The 18,253-nt window shown below is 35.3% G+C and overlaps 3 protein-coding genes across 3 annotated transcripts in view; 1 reads left to right on the top strand and 2 right to left on the bottom strand.

The window, feature by feature from the left end:
• The window catches only part of LOC125228087 (U4/U6 small nuclear ribonucleoprotein Prp31), a 33,355-nt gene extending 32,313 nt beyond the window's left edge, over nucleotides 1–1,042 (bottom strand). Inside the window, 2 exon segments of the mRNA XM_048132537.1 lie at nucleotides 266–401; nucleotides 700–1,042. Of these exon segments, the coding sequence (XP_047988494.1) occupies nucleotides 266–401; nucleotides 700–900 (337 nt within the window). The 5' untranslated portion in view covers nucleotides 901–1,042.
• Nucleotides 1,043–1,416: 374 nt separating this feature from the next.
• LOC125228158 (probable nuclear transport factor 2) lies at nucleotides 1,417–6,002 on the top strand. The gene is made up of 4 exons (XM_048132615.1): nucleotides 1,417–1,650; nucleotides 2,605–2,676; nucleotides 3,042–3,140; nucleotides 5,357–6,002. Exons 1-4 carry the CDS (start codon nucleotides 1,543–1,545, stop codon nucleotides 5,468–5,470), a joined length of 393 nt encoding a protein of 130 aa, XP_047988572.1. The 5' UTR covers nucleotides 1,417–1,542; the 3' UTR covers nucleotides 5,471–6,002.
• Nucleotides 6,003–6,083: 81 nt separating this feature from the next.
• LOC125228157 lies at nucleotides 6,084–18,007 on the bottom strand. Its single transcript, XM_048132614.1, has 7 exons — nucleotides 17,721–18,007; nucleotides 17,186–17,325; nucleotides 16,217–16,376; nucleotides 14,912–15,130; nucleotides 9,271–9,429; nucleotides 8,600–8,734; nucleotides 6,084–7,978 (listed from the first exon to the last, which is right to left on the bottom strand). The coding sequence occupies exons 1-7, from the start codon at nucleotides 17,868–17,870 to the stop codon at nucleotides 7,820–7,822; spliced, it is 1,122 nt and encodes a 373-aa protein (XP_047988571.1). The 5' UTR covers nucleotides 17,871–18,007; the 3' UTR covers nucleotides 6,084–7,819.
• Between the last annotated feature and the right edge of the window lie 246 nt (nucleotides 18,008–18,253).

The raw sequence follows: 18,253 nt of genomic DNA, 5'->3' as shown, positions 1-18,253 counted from the left end.
TTTACAAGTTGGTTTTTGCATAGATACAACTAGATTATTTGATGATAAAAACTTTTATTTGTATCAAATAAAAAATAGCTAATGCTGCCTTTAAGGACAAACATTTTATACTCTTTTAAGGTATAATATGCAGGTTTAATTAATAGTTTAAAGTCTACACATAAGAGAAATTATTTTACACCAATTATTCAAGTTGTAATTGCATAACTGTGTCCTTAAATATAATAATATTTTAAAAATTAGTGAAAGTAAATTATAAACCTACCAATTTCACCATCAATCTCCACAGCTATATTGTTAGCCTCTACAATCAGTTGGTATTCTGGGTCAGATTCCATGAGTCCTGTCACCTCAATCTTTTTGCGATCATTACCAACATTCTGCTGAATTTCTGCTATGACCTATAATAAATACAAAAAAATAAACACATAAAATACCTCAGGATCAAATAAACAACTCAATGGATTTTAAACCATGACCATTAGCATAATATTACCAGCGCCAGGACTAGGAAAGACTGGTTGTCAAGTTTAAGGGTGAATAGTGTATGTTTTAGGGCAACATTTGAAAAAAGCAAGCACAGAACAGTAGCAGGGGTTCGTGCCTAACCTGTGTTAAACGTCAACATGTTCAATTAAATCTTTCGACAGGCATCAAAAAGAATAAATAGCATTTGTTGTACAATATGTTGCAACATACCCTTTGAAGGCGGTCTGAGTGCCTTAACTTCGCTAATTCTCTTATAGTGACACTTTTAATGTCTTCTTCCATAGGAATAACAGGATGAGGGACTGCGAATTCGTGTTCGGCATCTTTGGATGTCTTGTTTTCAATAGCAGCTTCCAGTTCCCCATCGTCATTCTCTTCCAAATCAGCCAGTAATTCATCCGCCAAAGACATGATAAGCGATAGTTGTGGCTAAAGAATGGGAGAAAGTACTTGTCACTGCGAAATTAATACTTATTCCTGAATGAAAATTAAAGGATTTTTGTTCTTTATACAAAATCGCTAAATAAATTTACTAGTACCACGCTCAGCAAAAATTGACAATCGTGTAATAAAATGTCATTGTATTTTTTTTTACAAATGATTTGTCTATGGTGGCATAGGGTTGTACCAAGACTGTAAATTTTTTTATCGATACAATTACTGTCGTTTCTTTAAAGCTAGGAACATACTACGCGGACGTCCGTCGTCGATCGACCGCGGACGGGGATCTGGACAATGAATATAGACTTAACCGTGCAAACTATCGAAATCTGGCTCGCTGGATGTTTTGGTGACCGTGCACACTGATCGGTCGCGGTCGCGGTCGATTTACGACGGACGTCCGCGTAGTATGTTCCTAGCTTTAGCGGTATCACAGCACAGTGTCATTATAATTTCTGAACTAAACGAAATATACTGGTAACATTGAAAACGGTTGGTCAGTGGTGGTTGCCATTTTTCGCTGTCTGTGGAGGGGCATGCCGAAAGCCTGAAATTTACATTTTCGGCAATTTTGTGGACGTTACAGTGAGTTTGGAACCAAAAATCGTCTAAATGGCGCTAAATCCACAATACGATGCAATCGGAAAAGGATTTGTTCAACAATATTATGCGCTATTCGACGACCCGGCACAGCGACCAAATCTGGCAAATTTGTACAACGTGAGTGCTTCTTTGCATTGTGAGCTGCAGCTATTATGTTTCATTAAGACGAATGCCTCATTCCGTCACACATTGTAAATTTTCTAATAACCTCTCTATGATTTGATCTGATGTCATCAATAGTTTGTTTATAAGACAAATGAATCATCTACGCATTATTTCAACTTTCGGTGCAATGTTCTGTAACTGCAGTAAATGTAGTTAACTTTAGAAAGTGGCAAATTCCAACGCAAACTAAGTGTACCCAAACCTCAACTTATTTGTTATGCCAGTATGACTAAGTAGGTTATAATTATGGACATCTATGTACTTTTTACGTTTAAATTTGAACAGTTATTGGCAATTACAGTTATACCAGCATCTCTCTGACTGACAATATGTTTCACAGCTGCCTGGTAATAATGTATATTTTTTAATGATTGGCCACAAATAACAATTGAACCCACTTGAACAAATCTATCAGAGAGCACCCAATTAATTTGCTAACTACCCACCCTATGACATAGAGCACCTCTCTTAAGCCAAGTTCAATCTCTTGCTCCGGCTTACTTCTACTTGGCTCATACTTATTTCTACTTACTGTAAAATGTTATTGACATCTTATAGGTTATGAGCCTTTAGAAGAATTTATTATAAGCTTGTTTGTGATTGGATTGCCAATTTCATCTGTATTTACTTGTACAATAGTGCTGCCGCATATGTACAGTTTCAATAATATGTGGAAAATCCATATTTGGCCAGGTTCCCATCTAGTGATGAGTTGACCATGTCTTCAAATAGAATGGCTATGATATGATAGCATAAGCAAAGTTATGTAATAATAACATTTCCCAATTTGATAGCCAATTGATTTATTGGTAATTTAAATGAGTACTACGGTTCCTGGGCTCAGCAAAGAAATGTTAATAGATGAATAATATGAATATCCTTGCTTTATATTAATTTATTTTTCAGGTAGAAACATCTTTTATGACTTTTGAAGGAGTGCAACTACAAGGTGCTGTTAAAATTATGGAAAAATTAAATGTAAGTAAATAATATACTATAACATATACCAAATCTAGCCAGCTCAAAGATATTGATTTGGGCAAGGTGCCAAATATAAGTATAATATTGCCACCTTTAGAGAATACTGCACTGCATAGCAACAGTTTATTCATATCAAATTATCAACCATAACTACTGAAGTACTTGTGCACCAAACTAACTATTATTGGTAGAGAATTACTAAGTTCTTTTTATTGATAAACCTATACTAAATAAGATACAAATATACTTTTTATATCAATAGTCAGTTTGGTATATGCTGTTGTCTTTTGAATGAAAGTTTAATGTGTAATTGAGTCAATGGTCTTATTTTTATCATCAAACATAAATTTTTTTTTTTTCAGGGCTTGGGATTCCAAAAAATCGGCAGGTTTATCACATCAATTGACTCACAGCCCATGTTCGATGGTGGTGTTCTAATCAATGTCCTTGGCAGGTTGCAAGTAAGTATTTTTAACCTAGAGTAGTACATCTTTGCATAATCTTAAAATCCTTTAACTACTGATTATGATGGGTTCTCTTGCTACTCCATATATCAAGTACAAAGCCATGGTATATATTACTACTAGTTCTGTGTGCTAAGTGGTCTACGTTACATAAAAGTATCAATATCTGGGCAACCGAGCTTTGCTCGGTTCTGTTTCGTATCCTTGACATGTGTCGCCATCTAGTTCAAAAATGAATAGTACCTACATCGAGCGAAAGAATTCTCAGCCTTAACAACACAACTACTCCACACGAGATGGCGCGCATTTCGCCACAAAAACTCAAATAGTGTATTTTTCTATTCGTTTTAGCCTTGACCTGTGTCGCCATCTAGTGTTTGCAATAAATAGTACTTACATCGACCGAAAGAATTCTGTCTTAACAGTACAACTACTGCACACGAGATGGTGCGCGAAGAAAAACGCATGAAAACTCGAAAATTCGCGTTTTCCGGGACCTAAGGATAAGTTAGACCGATTTTTCACCCCCAAAAACCCCCACATAACAAATTTCTGTGAAATCGTTACAGCAGTTTCCGAGATCGTCAGTGTAAATCTTATCTTATACTTTTAAACGAGCAATTCTTGTATATTTATTTATTTATTTATTTTATTTATTTATTTATATATATATTTATTTACACTGACGATCTCGGAAACCGCTCTAACGATTTCGCAGAAATTAGTTATGTGGGGGTTTTTGCGGGTGAAAAATCGGTCTAACTTATCCTTAGGTCCCGGAAAACGCGAATTTTCGAGTTTTCATGCGTTTTTCTTCGCGCGCCATCTCGTGTGCAGTAGTTGTACTGTTAAGACAGAATTCTTTCGGTTGATGTACTATTTATTGCAAACACTAGATGGCGACACAGGTCAAGGCTAAAACGAATAGAAAAATACACTATTTGAGTTTTTGTGGCGACATGCGCGCCATCTCGTGTGGAGTAGTTGTGTTGTTAAGGCTGAGAATTCTTTCGCTCGATGTAGGTACTATTCATTTTTGAACTAGATGGCGACACATGTCAGGGATACGAAACAGAACCGAGCGAAGCTCGGTTGCCCAGATATTAAATATATATATAAATAAATAAATAAATATACAAGAATTGCTCGTTTAAAAGTATAAGATTAACTAGCAGTGGCGTAGTGTGAAAATTTTCGTTAGTAAAGCTGGGGGGTTTCAGAACCTGTTTGTATGGACTTGTACAGATACTAGAGAATTCTAGAGAATCCATTGGGAATCGAGTTGTATCGACGCTACGCCACTGTTAACTAGATAACCAATATAACCATACAATACATGGTTATATTGGTTATCTAGTTAATAATAATAGTTAATTGTAATTAAATCAAAACTGCAAACAGTGCAAACTTTTATCATCATTACATATCTTTAAATTACATATCTTTAAAGTACATGCAAATGCAACCCAAATCACTAAATTTAAGGCATTTTGTGTCTATTACAACAACAGGCTTAGCACATGATTGGCGCGAGAGTATGTCGCCGCAAGATAGACTACCCGTCCTTATGTTATTAATACAATTGGAAGAAGACATGTGGTCTATCTCGCGGCGACATAGTCTCGCGGCAATCATGTGCTAAGCCTACTGAAGTAGGTTCAGAATAATTATAATGTTATCTCTTCGCTAGGGTGATTGACATTAAGCTAATGACATTAACCTTATTATAAGCTTGTTTACAATTATTGAACAGCAGGGGAGATAATACATTAAATAGTTAAATGGCAATTTCAAAAGGGAATATTTAATAGATATTAATTACAATAAAACGAAATAGTACATTACGATACAAGTGCGTAAAAAAGGAAGTTCGAAACGAGTGGCGATAAATTAAAACACGACCGAAGGGAGTGTTTTAAATCGACACGAGTTACGAATTTCCTTTTCGCACGTGTATCGTACGACGTTTTTCAGTACAGATGAGCCTCCGAAGTTTCGACCTGGCATATAATGAACCACTTCTCGCACTAGTGCGTAAAAAAAACGCCATCTGTACTGAAAAGACTATTTATGCAAAGTTTTCTCTAAAATGCCTCACACAAGGCACACACGCCTATTTTGTTGGTACAAGCCTTTGAACCTAGTTTGACAGTGCAGTTGGTACCTTTTCCTGATAATTTAAATCATACCTAATTATTTTTTCTTATTTCCAGTGTGACGACGACCCTCCACACTCTTACATGCAGACCTTCGTATTAAAAACCCTCGGGGACTCTTTCTTCGTACAGCATGACATCTTCCGTCTCTGCATCCACGATGTCGCCTAAAGCCTTAGACTGTCCGTCGCGAATCAATGTGAAGAGACTACCACATTCACTTTTACCGTAACCCATTTCAATCCTGAGCGTCCCATGTATAAACTTCCATAGTGATTCCAACAAGCCCTACAGATATTGTTCTGTAAATTGTGAATGTGTCGACAGCTGGTTAAATTGAAGCGAAAAATAATGATATTTAAATTAGACACAGTTAAAACAAAATTTGCTTCAATTGAATGAGCATGTCTTGTGAATTTTAAAGGTGTTATTAAGAATTACGCCTATGTCCCTTTCGCTTGACTCGCGAGTCGCAATTTTAATGTCGATCAACATTTTTCAATATTCACCATCACGCTGAACGCATCTTGTTTTGGTTATCTAGGTGTAAGTAACAAGTAAATGAATTGCCCAAATGTGAATTTCCAAAATTAAGAACCTCTAGTAAAATGTCGTTTTCAGCTTAGATGTAAAAAAGCTTCGAAAGGGCGTACTTTTCAGTTACGTGTATACATTTTATAATAAATACATTATAATTTTGTAACATTTTGTTTCGTTTTATAGGTTTAATTTTTCTCATCCTTTCTTTTGCATATCACCTGAAAATGAGTAAATAAAACTAAAGTTGATGCTAAGACAATCATGTATTAAGTAATAAATAGTCAAAAATTAACAAAAGAACCACTGAAAACAGGTACATTTTTCACCAATCTCAGAATTTAAGACGCTCCTCCCTTTAAATCCTTAGACACTACGAACACTTAACAAGTTATTTGCATGCACTACTAACGAAACACACACGGCCCCTCGGCCCACTTGTCTAAGTGAATGACTAGGTTGCAAAAGTAGACGATCCTAGGCTTGCACGCCACAACCGACCCGAGTCTTCAGACCAAACCGCGCTTCATATGTAGATCCCTTATAATACTGCTCAAGGAGTAATAATTTGCAAAAATATAACTATTATTTTTGATTATGACTTCAAATTCGAGGTTTATTTTATTCCATTGCCTTTCATGTAGTTATGTATTAATATTATTGCTTATAAAGCATTAGCAGTTAAATAAGTCTTAGAATAAAATACCTACATTATGACAAGAACCAGGTTTTTCTTGTAGATTAACATTTGTAAAAATTTGAGGCGTTCGAAATACCGAAACCGCTAAAAGGAAAAACCACACGTTAGGGAACTATCAATAGGTGAAGACTACAAAGCAGAGATCAAATTAGACATGGCAAGACCGGTTAGGTCACTTTTGTACATTAGCCTCTCTTTGTAGCACTGTTTCGTCAAATTTTAGCAATCTGACAATTGGACATTGAAATATAAATATGACTATTTTCCCCATCGCTTTAAAATTCTAGTTTTTCAATCACAACTCAACTTTAAATGCAAGTTACTCACTATTATTAAAATATTTCACGAAACAGTACCACAACATCGGTTTCTTACTCATAGATATCAATAGCGATACTGGAACATTTTAGCTGTCAATTTTGTAATTATCAAGCAATAAAATGTTATAAAGATCGCCGGTCTAATGTCTGTGATATAAAAATTAAGTAATTTAATCACAACCTCCATAAAGTAATAATTAAGAACTCCTAACTGAGCATTAACCAAATCAGATTTCTAATTTCCTTCACTTAATAAAACAATACTGTTTATAATTTCTAGACTTAAAACATATTTTAGGAGAGATACCCTGTGGTGACGTGCTAAATGGTAAGACTGACATGCAAGTTTTGCACGATCAATTTTGTTTAGGAACTGTAATAAATCATAACCTTATCTACTTTGAACTATCTATTAGTTGATGACTTTACAATAAAGTACAGTCGGCAATAAAAGCTTGTACCATTGGACAGATTTAATGACTTATTTTATTTAGTATTTCTTTCTTAGCTGGTAACATTATTCGAGCATTTACCTTTCACCCTTTGAACGCCAGACGTCATAAACAGAAACGTCTCATACACACCAAAGTCAAGGGTGCCAGCGATCATCGAAATTGTGAATGTTAGGTATAGTTAGGTACTTTAAAGCTGCATTTTAACTTAGTGTTCTGAACAGTTCTGAACGGGCATTCGTTCGTTCGTGCGCGGATGAAAACACTTGACTTTCATACCTTTATTGGTTTCACAAACAAACGAATGCTCGCTGAGAACTGTTCAGAACACTAAGTGAAAACGCAACTTAACTGTACGCCATAACATTTATAGATGTTCATGGCGCTAAGCGCACGACGCTTTAGGTGTGCTCGGCGTTCAGAAGGTCAATTTATTATCTAGAAATTATAAACATCCAAACAATTTAAACCCAACGAAATACAATAGACATTAGACCAGCTCGCCGCCCGTTTAGGAGCCGCCTTTCTTGCGGCCGCGCGAGCCGGGTAAGGCCACGCCTCGGAGCGAGCGCATGGCCATGGCGCGGTTGAAGTGGCGTTGCGTTTTGTGCTCCTCCGCTTCGCCGTTGTTGTCCACGGATGAGAGGATTACGAGGAGGACGCCCATCACCTGCGAAGAGGAGTTAAATGTCAAATACTTGTGTTATCATTACATAGTATAAAACATTACAGTCGCTTCCCGCTGTTTGTCCGTCCCTATGTGTGCTTAGATAGATATTTAGAACTACGAATCGGATTTTAGTATGCATTTTTTTAAATATAAATCAATGAAAAGGTTTGTATGTACAACACCCGTGCGAAGCTGGGGCGGCTAGCTAGTAGACCGTATAAAGCTAATTACCCAATAAAGGCAATTTCACGTTCTACAGGGGTAGTCTACTGTTTCTACTAACCCCGGTGTAAGTGTCCCTAAGATTAAGATAAGAATTTTCTAATAAAATATCCATAATATGGATATAATATATTATATTGGTGTTCTAACTGGACGTTATAATGAAAACCAGCGTATTTATCTTCTTTTGTAAGTATCTAAGCTTCGAATCAAGAACCGAGGATATATTATGACTAAATTAAAGATATATTAAGCTGAGTTTAGACCCGCAAATTATTGCTGCAGTTTTTGAGACGCAACTATATGTAAGAGTGAGTGGCAAATATTTGCATCTCTTTTTTTTTGCATAATATACTTCTGTTTCAAAACTTGCACGTTTAAACTCAGCTTTATACATACCAAGCACACAATAATAAGGAGCGTGTACACATGCACGTTGGCCTCCGGTATGTTCTCAATGTCCTTTAGCGCCGTCAGCGCCGGTTCGAAGTCCGGTCTCAGGTCTAACGCGTGCTTGAGATGTACCGCTGCTTCCTGTGAAACGAAAATATCGATTTAGCAAGTACCAAGTTTTCAGATCATAATGCAATCAAGGGCGTGATACTCTGCAGCCGGACCACCACGCTTTATTGTGCTCAGATTACCATGGTGGAATGTACCTCTGACGTACCCCTTGTACCTCGTCGGAAATTGCATGTACCTCAGTAGTTTGCCAGAAATATGCATTTAAAAGGGGTCCGGCTGGGGAGTAGTACAAAGATTATACTATAATAAATATTACATATATTATGTATACTAAATATGCAATTGAATTTAATTCGATGTAATACCTTATGAGATTGTTACGATGAATTATTACGCATGTGAAGTGTAACGTTCTTTATGCTCGCAAGCTCGCTTAGGCCGATAGTCCACTAATGTTTATCATAGATAACAGGTTTGTATGCCTTTTTTCTCCAACGTGAAGAAAAAGGACGGAATGTTGCCTATGATCATATTTCTATGATAAACATATGAAAGTGACTGTACGCTCATATTGGGTGTGAACCTATAAAGCCTACGAATGTTACCTGATAATGTCCATAAGCTTTGAATATCTCCCCAAGGGTGAAGTACTGCTGCCACGCGCTGCGGTCCGGAGGCTGAACCTCGAGCGAACGGCGCGTCAGGTAGATAGCGTCGTCCAGGTACTGGAGGGTGAATAGCACGCGTGCCAGGTTCAGGAGCACCTGCGAGGGATTTACAAATAAATTATAGGTACAGGTTTTTAAGTAGGTAGTACTTCGTGTGTTCAGGATAGTAAAGTGTCTTGGGATTGGTGGGTGACAAAGATGGCGTCTGTACTGAGGAGTAACAAGTACTGTAATTATTTGACTGTGGTTTTTTATAACAGTGGTTTTTATCACACACAGGCGAGGAGTATGATTTTATAGAAGTGCCAATTGAGTAAGAGATTCACGGGTGGTTTCAATAGACTCGTTACCATGAAGCATGTAACTGCGTCGAGATATCGGGGGCCCGGCAAAAAGCAAAGATGTAATCACGGCCTATAACTCGGTCATGTCTAGTATCTACTTGCTAAGTAATTCTGCAGAGGCGGCATCGTGGTCTAAACCTAGAAACGCAGTTTAAAAATAAACACACGCTATACGCACTTTACGTTCTCGAATATTCTTTTATATCTGGATAAACAGTGTTAATTAAATACCTGCTGAATAAACTAAGAAAGGTATACCTACAATTTGTATTGCAACCAAGCAATAAATGCATTACAAGTACATAATGTGACACAGATAAGGATACTATACGGAGTTTCAGCTAGTTTTCAGATATAAATACCTAATTTAGTGTTTATGATTAACCAAGCTAGTGTTATTACAGTCTACACAAAAATATAGTAAAATTAAAGTCTGGATTTAAAACCGTCAGGCTCACTGACAAAGTACCCTAAGAATATTTGTGAGTGTGTTTAGTAAAACGTCCCACTTTGTCGGTTACCATTAAGGCGAGATTTACTTGTACTTTATATGAATACACTGACAAAGCAGTTTTATTAGCAATCGGCAAAGAGGGACGTCTTCCCGTGCACACTCACATTTAGTTTTCTTAATAAAATAGTAAAGTTCTTGATAAAAATGTTAAGTAAGTAAGTAAGTAAACACTTTATTGTACATACAAAAATAGAATACAGCACATATACACCGTGTTTCACTTAACACTAAAAACCTGAAAACCGTTTGTTCAGAATCGATAGTAGAATCGATTGAGCTACATCTTGATGGGGGTAATATATATTTTTTTAATTTGTATTATTAGTTATTTTTTACGTGCCCATTCTACAAATTCGTAATACAACATTGTGCATATCGCATTGCTAGAGGTTGTATACCTTTTACAGTATTTAGGGATATTCATACTGGCTGGTTACTTGGACGACAATTTTTTCCGCTACGAGTTTGACGTTGTTTGTCAGTTTAATTTTAATGTTTACCTCTAATAAGTCATAAGTCATAACAAATTGAACTCGTACCTTGTTATTTTAAATGTTGGGTTTAAATTTGCTTACTGAGATTACCTGTCCAATTTGAAGTTTGCTGTGACAAATCTTTAAAGTGTTTTACAGTGACATATGGTAAACCTTATGTCGTTGCAGTAACGTACACAAATAAGTAGTTTTAAGGTTTTTGATGGTAGCTAGCAATTATTTTTTTGAGTGAAGAGTTAAAAGTCGAGTAGAGCTGTACAGAAGTTTAAACATTCAATTTAAAAAATAAATAAACATCAGATTAAAAAATGAATACTCTAGATAAGTTTAAAAAAATAAAAATCAGTTGGGGTGTCTGAGGTTTTGAGTGTTAACGGAAACACCGTGTATAATATTGAAAATAAAAAGTTTCAGTACAAAGACGAACTTATCCCTTTAGGAGATCTCTTCCAGTTAAACTTTGAGCATTTGAGGGAGAGTTTGAAATGTTATTCTTAGTAAATGTTTTTTCCCCTCACTAGCTCGGAAACACGTGTTTTGTCCTTTAATACCAGCGGGTAAAAACGCATTTTATCCACTAGTGGGTAAAGTAATTTGACCTTGAATAAAGTCAAATTAACTGCTTTAAAATTGATAAAAGTAGGTGAATCTAGTAATAAAGATGATTTACCACCTGTGAAACTACTGGAAGCAGTGATAAACGCATTTTTTATTGCGTTGTAGTTTCCTCGCTGTAGTGAGGGGAAAAGTTTTGTGTTACACTCGGGTGCAAATGTATTTTTAACCGACTTCAAAAAAGGAGGAGGTTCTCAATTCGACTGAATGTTTTTTTTTTTATTATTTTTTTGTATGTATGTTACTCGATATCTCCGAGAATCGTGGACCGATTTTCAAAATTTTTTTTTTGATCGAACCGGTATAACCCCGAGATGGTCCCATTGGCACCAAGTCAGGGTCTGATGATGGAATCCTGGAGAAATCGAGGGAACTCTTCAAATGTTATAGGCACATGTAATGTTTTTAGTCTATTTTTCAAAGGTACACCAGTATTTACGTCTGATGGTAATAATTTTATGTGGCTGAGCTGATGATGGAAGGTCAACTCCTCAATGGTTAGGAGTTTAAGGATAATTCTTTCACTACTGTATATGTATTCGGACTGATACATATAATATCACTAGGAACCACTAAAAATCAACTGAGCTGATGATGGAAGGTCAACTCCTCAATGGTTAGGAGTTAAAGGATAATTCTTTCACTACTGTACATGTATTCGGACTGATACATATAATAACACTAGGAACCACTAAAAATCAACTGAGCTGATGATGGAAGGTCAACTCCTCAATGGTTAGGAGTTTAAGGATAATTCTTTCACTACTGTACATGTATTCGGACTGATACATATAATATCACTAGGAACCACTAAAAATCAACTGAGCTGATGATGGAAGGTCAACTCCTCAATGGTTAGGAGTTAAAGGATAATTCTTTCACTACTGTACATGTATTCGGACTGATACATATAATATCACTAGGAACCACTAAAAATCAACAAATAAATAAACTTTTTAACAAAAAATAAAACCGCCTTCAAAAATAAGCGCGTTACAAAACACGGAGAAACTAAAAAGCCAAAAATAATAAACCTTTCAATTCAGATTTCTTATCGTATTGCAATAAGCTAAACATCCAAATTATAAACAAATCAATTATTTTTGGAGTCGGTACCAGCCTGTGTATGGTTGGGTGGGGCAAACAGGCAATAGCAAGGCGACGAACAGGTCTGGTACCGACTACAAAAATAATTGATTTGTTTATAATTTGGATGTTTAGCTTATTGCAATACGATAAGAAATCTGAATTGAAAGGTTTATTATTTTTGGCTTTTTAGTTTCTCCGTGTTTTGTAACGCGCTTATTTTTGAAGGCGGTTTTACTTCTCGTGTGTCAAAAAACTCGCAAGTTCAGGATTCTATTTTCGAACCACTCGCTTCGCTCGTGGTTCAACTATAGAATCCTTTCACTTGCTCGTTTTTCAATTTCACACTCGGCGTTAAAATACAACTTTGCCCCCTTGTATAACAAATAACTATTATTGATGTAGACTAGTCTTATTTCTTCTGACCATCGATTTAAACTTTCCTAGATACACTATCGCCTACAAATTCGACACTCAAAAGTGTCCGATCGCTAAGTTGCAAATGTGTGCGTCTAGTTGACAAACGAAAACTTCGCAATGTAGTAAAAACTACTTTCATTTTTTTACAAAAACAACGTTATTTCTTAGTACTTAAAGTTCAATTTCAAATGCAAGCAATTGGCGGTTATGACATTAATGAATGTGATCATCGCGAAAGCCATAAAATTTTATTACCGCAGATCGCAGGTGTGCATATTTTTAAACAAATCTACGTCTTATTGCAACCAACATAAGTTTAATTTCGTTCGCGCTGCAACAATCTAAACGCCATTTTTACATTGGGAACGAGGATGGACAGAGGCATCATGGGAGTCGCGCTATGAGATGAAAGGCGAGAATGAGGAAATTTGCGGTATTTTTGCGAAAAACTGTTTTAAAAATCCTATTAGATAGAAAATTTCTTAAGGAACAAAACGTTTGGTATAACATTTTTCGAGATTTTGCGTATTTTAAGCGAAAAAAAATGAGTTTTTACTGTATGATATTTTTATTGATATTATCTCAAACAAAAAAATATATAAGGTACGGCGGGACAATTTGGACTGGGGGAAAATTGCAACTGATCAATATCTCCACGTTTTGCAATGTTTGCATTATTAAATAGAGTCAACTGAGGTATATACAGGGTGTCCCACGGCGATGCCACATGGAGGGAAAGTACCTTAAATATCGTAGATAGCATATTTTGCTGAAAGAAGACTTCATTTTATTTTCTAAACTTAGTAAAAGTGCATTCAATTTTTTTTAATTTTTACTATGAGGACTTATACAGGGTGTATTTTGATAGCGGGTCAGTAAGGCCGATATGAGATCCCGTAGTCCTACATGAAAATAGTCTAAGGGAACCATCCATCAATTTCAAATTTATGAAAAATGGCATTTACAGATTTTGAAAAAAACATACAGGGTGCTAGAAAAAGGGCATTTTTGACAAACTTATATATATATATATATATATATATATATATATATATATATATATATATGTGTGTGTATGTATGTATATATATAACATACGTGTGTGTGTGTGTGTGTGTGTGTGTGTGTGTGTGTGCGTGTAGTGAGTGTATGTGTAGCGATTATGTGAAGGTAAACAGTTGAGGGATTGTATGTGGTGTGTGTGAGGGATGGTGCACTTGGAGAATATGAATTAAGAAGCTATTAAAACAAAGAAGAATTGAATGATGACATTAATTTATTATTCTACGTAATTTCTTTCAAAGATTTGTGTGGGTAAATCTTCTCTCCGCTCCTCAGCTATAATCTTGCGCCATTTTTCCCTTTCAACGTCTTGTTTTGAGAATCTGGAATAAAAACCTTTTTTATTACTTAAAAACGAATTTGCTATTCCCGGGTTGTTTCTTTTTATAATTAAAGTAATTTATAAGATATGTATTAATGTTATTGAATTGAAATCATTTATTTCAGACTTATTGGTCCATAATAATAAATAAATACATACATTATTAATATGAAATAGGCTTCTTTTACAAAAAATATAAATTAGCGACTCCATTATTCCATTTTTAACTATGTTCCACTTCAACCATCTTTTGTCGCCGTCCGCTCATTACTAGTATAGCGCGAGAGAAAGAGACAAACTGCGTAAGACCAAATCAAGGAATTTACTTCAATTATTCTAGAAAATAAATGTTTTTAGTAAGTTAGGAAACCATTTTGGCCATAAATGCATAATATTATAAAATTATTAACAATTACTTACCTGAAATACGATACGTCATCCTTTTTTAACGTATATAAGGTGTTATTTTTGCACTTTTTTACGGAGCACTTCGGCATGTTGCCGACACGGCGGATGAAGCGCTACTGACCGCCCAATTGTGCTTAGAACATTTTCAAGCACAATTTGCTGCGGACACATTCTAAGCCGTGATGGTGCATCTAGGTAGTTTAGATCGATGCTTCTGACGCATTGTTTATGGTAGAACAGAATACGTCTATCACGTTTATATATAATATTTACCCTACAAACAATAAAAAAGGTAAATTAAAGTCAAACTTACTTCTGCATTGTAAGGAGACACAGCCAAGGCCCGTCGGAAGCACTCAATGCTCTGCCTAGTGTCGCCCTTAATTCTCCAAAAGTTGCCAATCTGATTATACAGTTGTACAGACTTTGGTTTCTCTCTCTTGGCTTTCTTTAGACGTTTCTCCAGAGCATTTATGTCTAGCTCTGTCACACCATTTTTAAAGGACTTCTTTTTTGTGAATATAAGAGCCACCTGTAAACAAAAATGTTGTAGATCATTTTATTCTAGAGTGTAGAGTGTAATTCATAAACTAAGGGTATGCGCCCATGGGCGATAAAGTCGCTCGACAACTTTTTTGTCGCTCAAATCTATAGTCTATGGGCTAGTATGAAAGTGTGCACACCTGCCTGTGTGTAGACTTTCATACTATGCCATAGACGAGAAGTGAGCGACAAAAAAGTAGTCGAGCGACTTTGACCGTGGGTGCACACTCTAATAATGCAATTACCTATTTTTAACATGATCATGGATCAAACATACAATACCTAAGTGGGTAATGCATGTGTTTTATTAATATTTAATAATTTTTTGGACAAGTTTGTATTTAAAGCTAATTTTAAATACTAGGTCATGAAACTCGTGTATATATAACTTTACTTGTATTTCCAACTTTGTAAAGCAATACTGAATAATATTGAAGGCTATCTAGTACTTCTAGTAGATACACGCAAATCTAATATGAACCTGCCAGTGTGTCTAATCTTTACTCTAACTGTCTGTAATTATAAATTCCTGGGAAATAACACCAGTACAATTAAAAAAAGTTATTCTCATTATTTAATGCAATTAATTTCCTTCGTAATAATGCTATAATTATAATTGCGAGTCAGTGAGAGACAAAAGAATTTAAAGATTAACTTTATAAAATAGATTAGAGGTTACAAAGCTTTTGATTAATTTAATCATTGGCTCATGGACTAAATATAATATGATCCTAACAATGGCCTAAGAAAAGTGTAATAGTTTCCCCAAACCTATAAAAAAAGAAAAAAAAAAATATTGGGTCTGGGTCTAATTAATATTGGGGTCTGGGGACACCTTACACAGATCAACTTAGCCCCAAACTAAGCTGAACTTAAATAGATAAATACAGTATATCACTTTTAGTTAATCATTTTCATACATAAGACCCTTAAGAATAAGTTTTTTTTTTATTATGAAGTAGAGTAAGCCCACTCTTGACCACAGACTAACAAAGGCAATGATGTGGCCTACAATGGAATGAGCTCGCCCAGAAGATACCTGTTCACCCTGGTGTAAAATAATTAGTTACTTTACCTGTGGCTCAGGAACATTAGGATGTCTATGGCGTCTGGCCACACCCACAAGGTTGTCATAGTATGTGAAGTTGACAGCCTTCCCACAGTCTAAGTATTCATCCTCAACTTCACCATTTGTGTCAGTCAGTATTGATTCGTCACCATTTTCAACACCAGATCTAAAATAATGTTAGCTCTTGGTAAACTGGTTAATAGATATGTATTGAACTGAATTACCATTCATTCACAAGAGTATAAATGGTATATGGGATGTTAACTAAACCTTAACCTAGAAACTAAACCTTAATAATTATTTGGCTATTAGCCATGTGAAACTTAATGTTGCTATAATGTTTTAACTGTCTGAATGGAAAAGTGTCTGTATGTGAGAATGTAGATTTAATCAAATAATAATAATTATGCTGAGTGGAGGTCCTGTTTTAGAATAAAATGTTTTTGAAAGAAAGTGTGAATCGGCTTGTATAGACCAGCCACTGCTGCCATTTATTAACTTCTTTATACACTAAACGAAATGACTACAGTGAAAGCACAAGTTGCTGACAACAATGTATAGGGTACAATCTGCAATTTTTTTTTCAGAATTTTGCACCTTACTCACCAATGTACAAGGTGCTATCTGCTACCAAAAAAATCGCAGACTGCGCCTTGTATGTTGTTGTCGTTGATTACTGAATTCTAGGATGATTATAATATAACACAATATTTCTTGGCCTACTTGAATTCATTTCATTAACTCATTCAGTGCCAGTGACCCCTCGCACTGAATGAGGTAACGAAAAGCTGCTGCCTATTGGGCATCTACTGTATAAGAAAGGAACCTCAACACAATAAGAAGAAGAAAAAGAAGTAACCCCTAGTCAGGTTCTCTTATGTTTTGATGTGCACTGGTTTTGCAAGCTATCAGCTATGCTCTGGCTTTCCATTTTTTTAAACTATGTAACATTCATGTATATCTATATTTATTTACCTTTGCTGTTCATAAGCTTGGCAGTCCGTACAAAACATGTCAAAGCCATGTTTGGTCCAGGTGTTCCCATAATACACAGTGGAGGTTATTATGTTGAATATGGGGTCTTCTTCAGTCATTTTTTGCTTATCAGTGTCATCCTGTAACAAAATGGAGTATTATAGTATAGTTGATAGTAAACAATGTATCACTTATCAGTGCACTATTATTGTTTCATTGCACATGTTGTAAACAACATTTGAGTGTCTGATACGCAACAAATAGTAGCAGTAAAACTCTAAGAACATCACAAACAGAGATATTGAAATATTAAATATGATTCCATGATTTATACAAATATATATGCAAATAAATGGATAGTTTTCCAAGTTGTGTCAGCAATTATTGATGTTTGAAGATAATATTCACGTGACGTAGAGTCAAATAAAATACGTTGAACACACGACGAGGGTTGTAACGTTATATATCGTGGTGCTAAATAATGCTGTGTGCATTGATTATATAAAAGTTGTATTTAAGAATAGAATTAACTGACCTGGGTCAACGTATTGCCGTCAACTATTGTACCTTCTTCTGGATTAAGTTTCCAAATGTTAGATGTACGAGAATTCGTAGCAATAATTTGGAAAGAAAATATGTAAAGAACCAAACAAGTCAAGTACGGTAGGTCTCCCATTTCGACCATTCAATCTGGGATAAAACATGAAAACTGCTTTCTCATTTAGTCTTGTATTGAACTTTCGGCTGAAATAATAGATATTGGGGTCACAATATAGAGAAGTTGGTAATTTTATCACTACGAATGAAATAGATCTCCCTTCCTTCTCGTTATTTTGACAAGCATAAATAGCGATTTGTGACGTTCGGATTCTAGTAGTGAAAATTATTTTAATATAGCCTAAATCATTTACATAATTTGCTTATTTTTTATATCGAAAATCATGAAAATAAAGTGTTATTTTTAAAATGTATTTGATTGCGGTAGATTCAATGACCAATCTGAGAAATTTAATATAAACATATGATAAAATGTTGCAATGATGTGGTTTTTGAACGTTACGTCGAAAA

The sequence above is a fragment of the Leguminivora glycinivorella genome, chromosome 7, assembly GCF_023078275.1.
Source record: "Leguminivora glycinivorella isolate SPB_JAAS2020 chromosome 7, LegGlyc_1.1, whole genome shotgun sequence".
NCBI classification, from domain to species: domain Eukaryota; kingdom Metazoa; phylum Arthropoda; class Insecta; order Lepidoptera; family Tortricidae; genus Leguminivora; species Leguminivora glycinivorella.
This window is presented reverse-complemented; position numbering and strand designations above follow the sequence as displayed.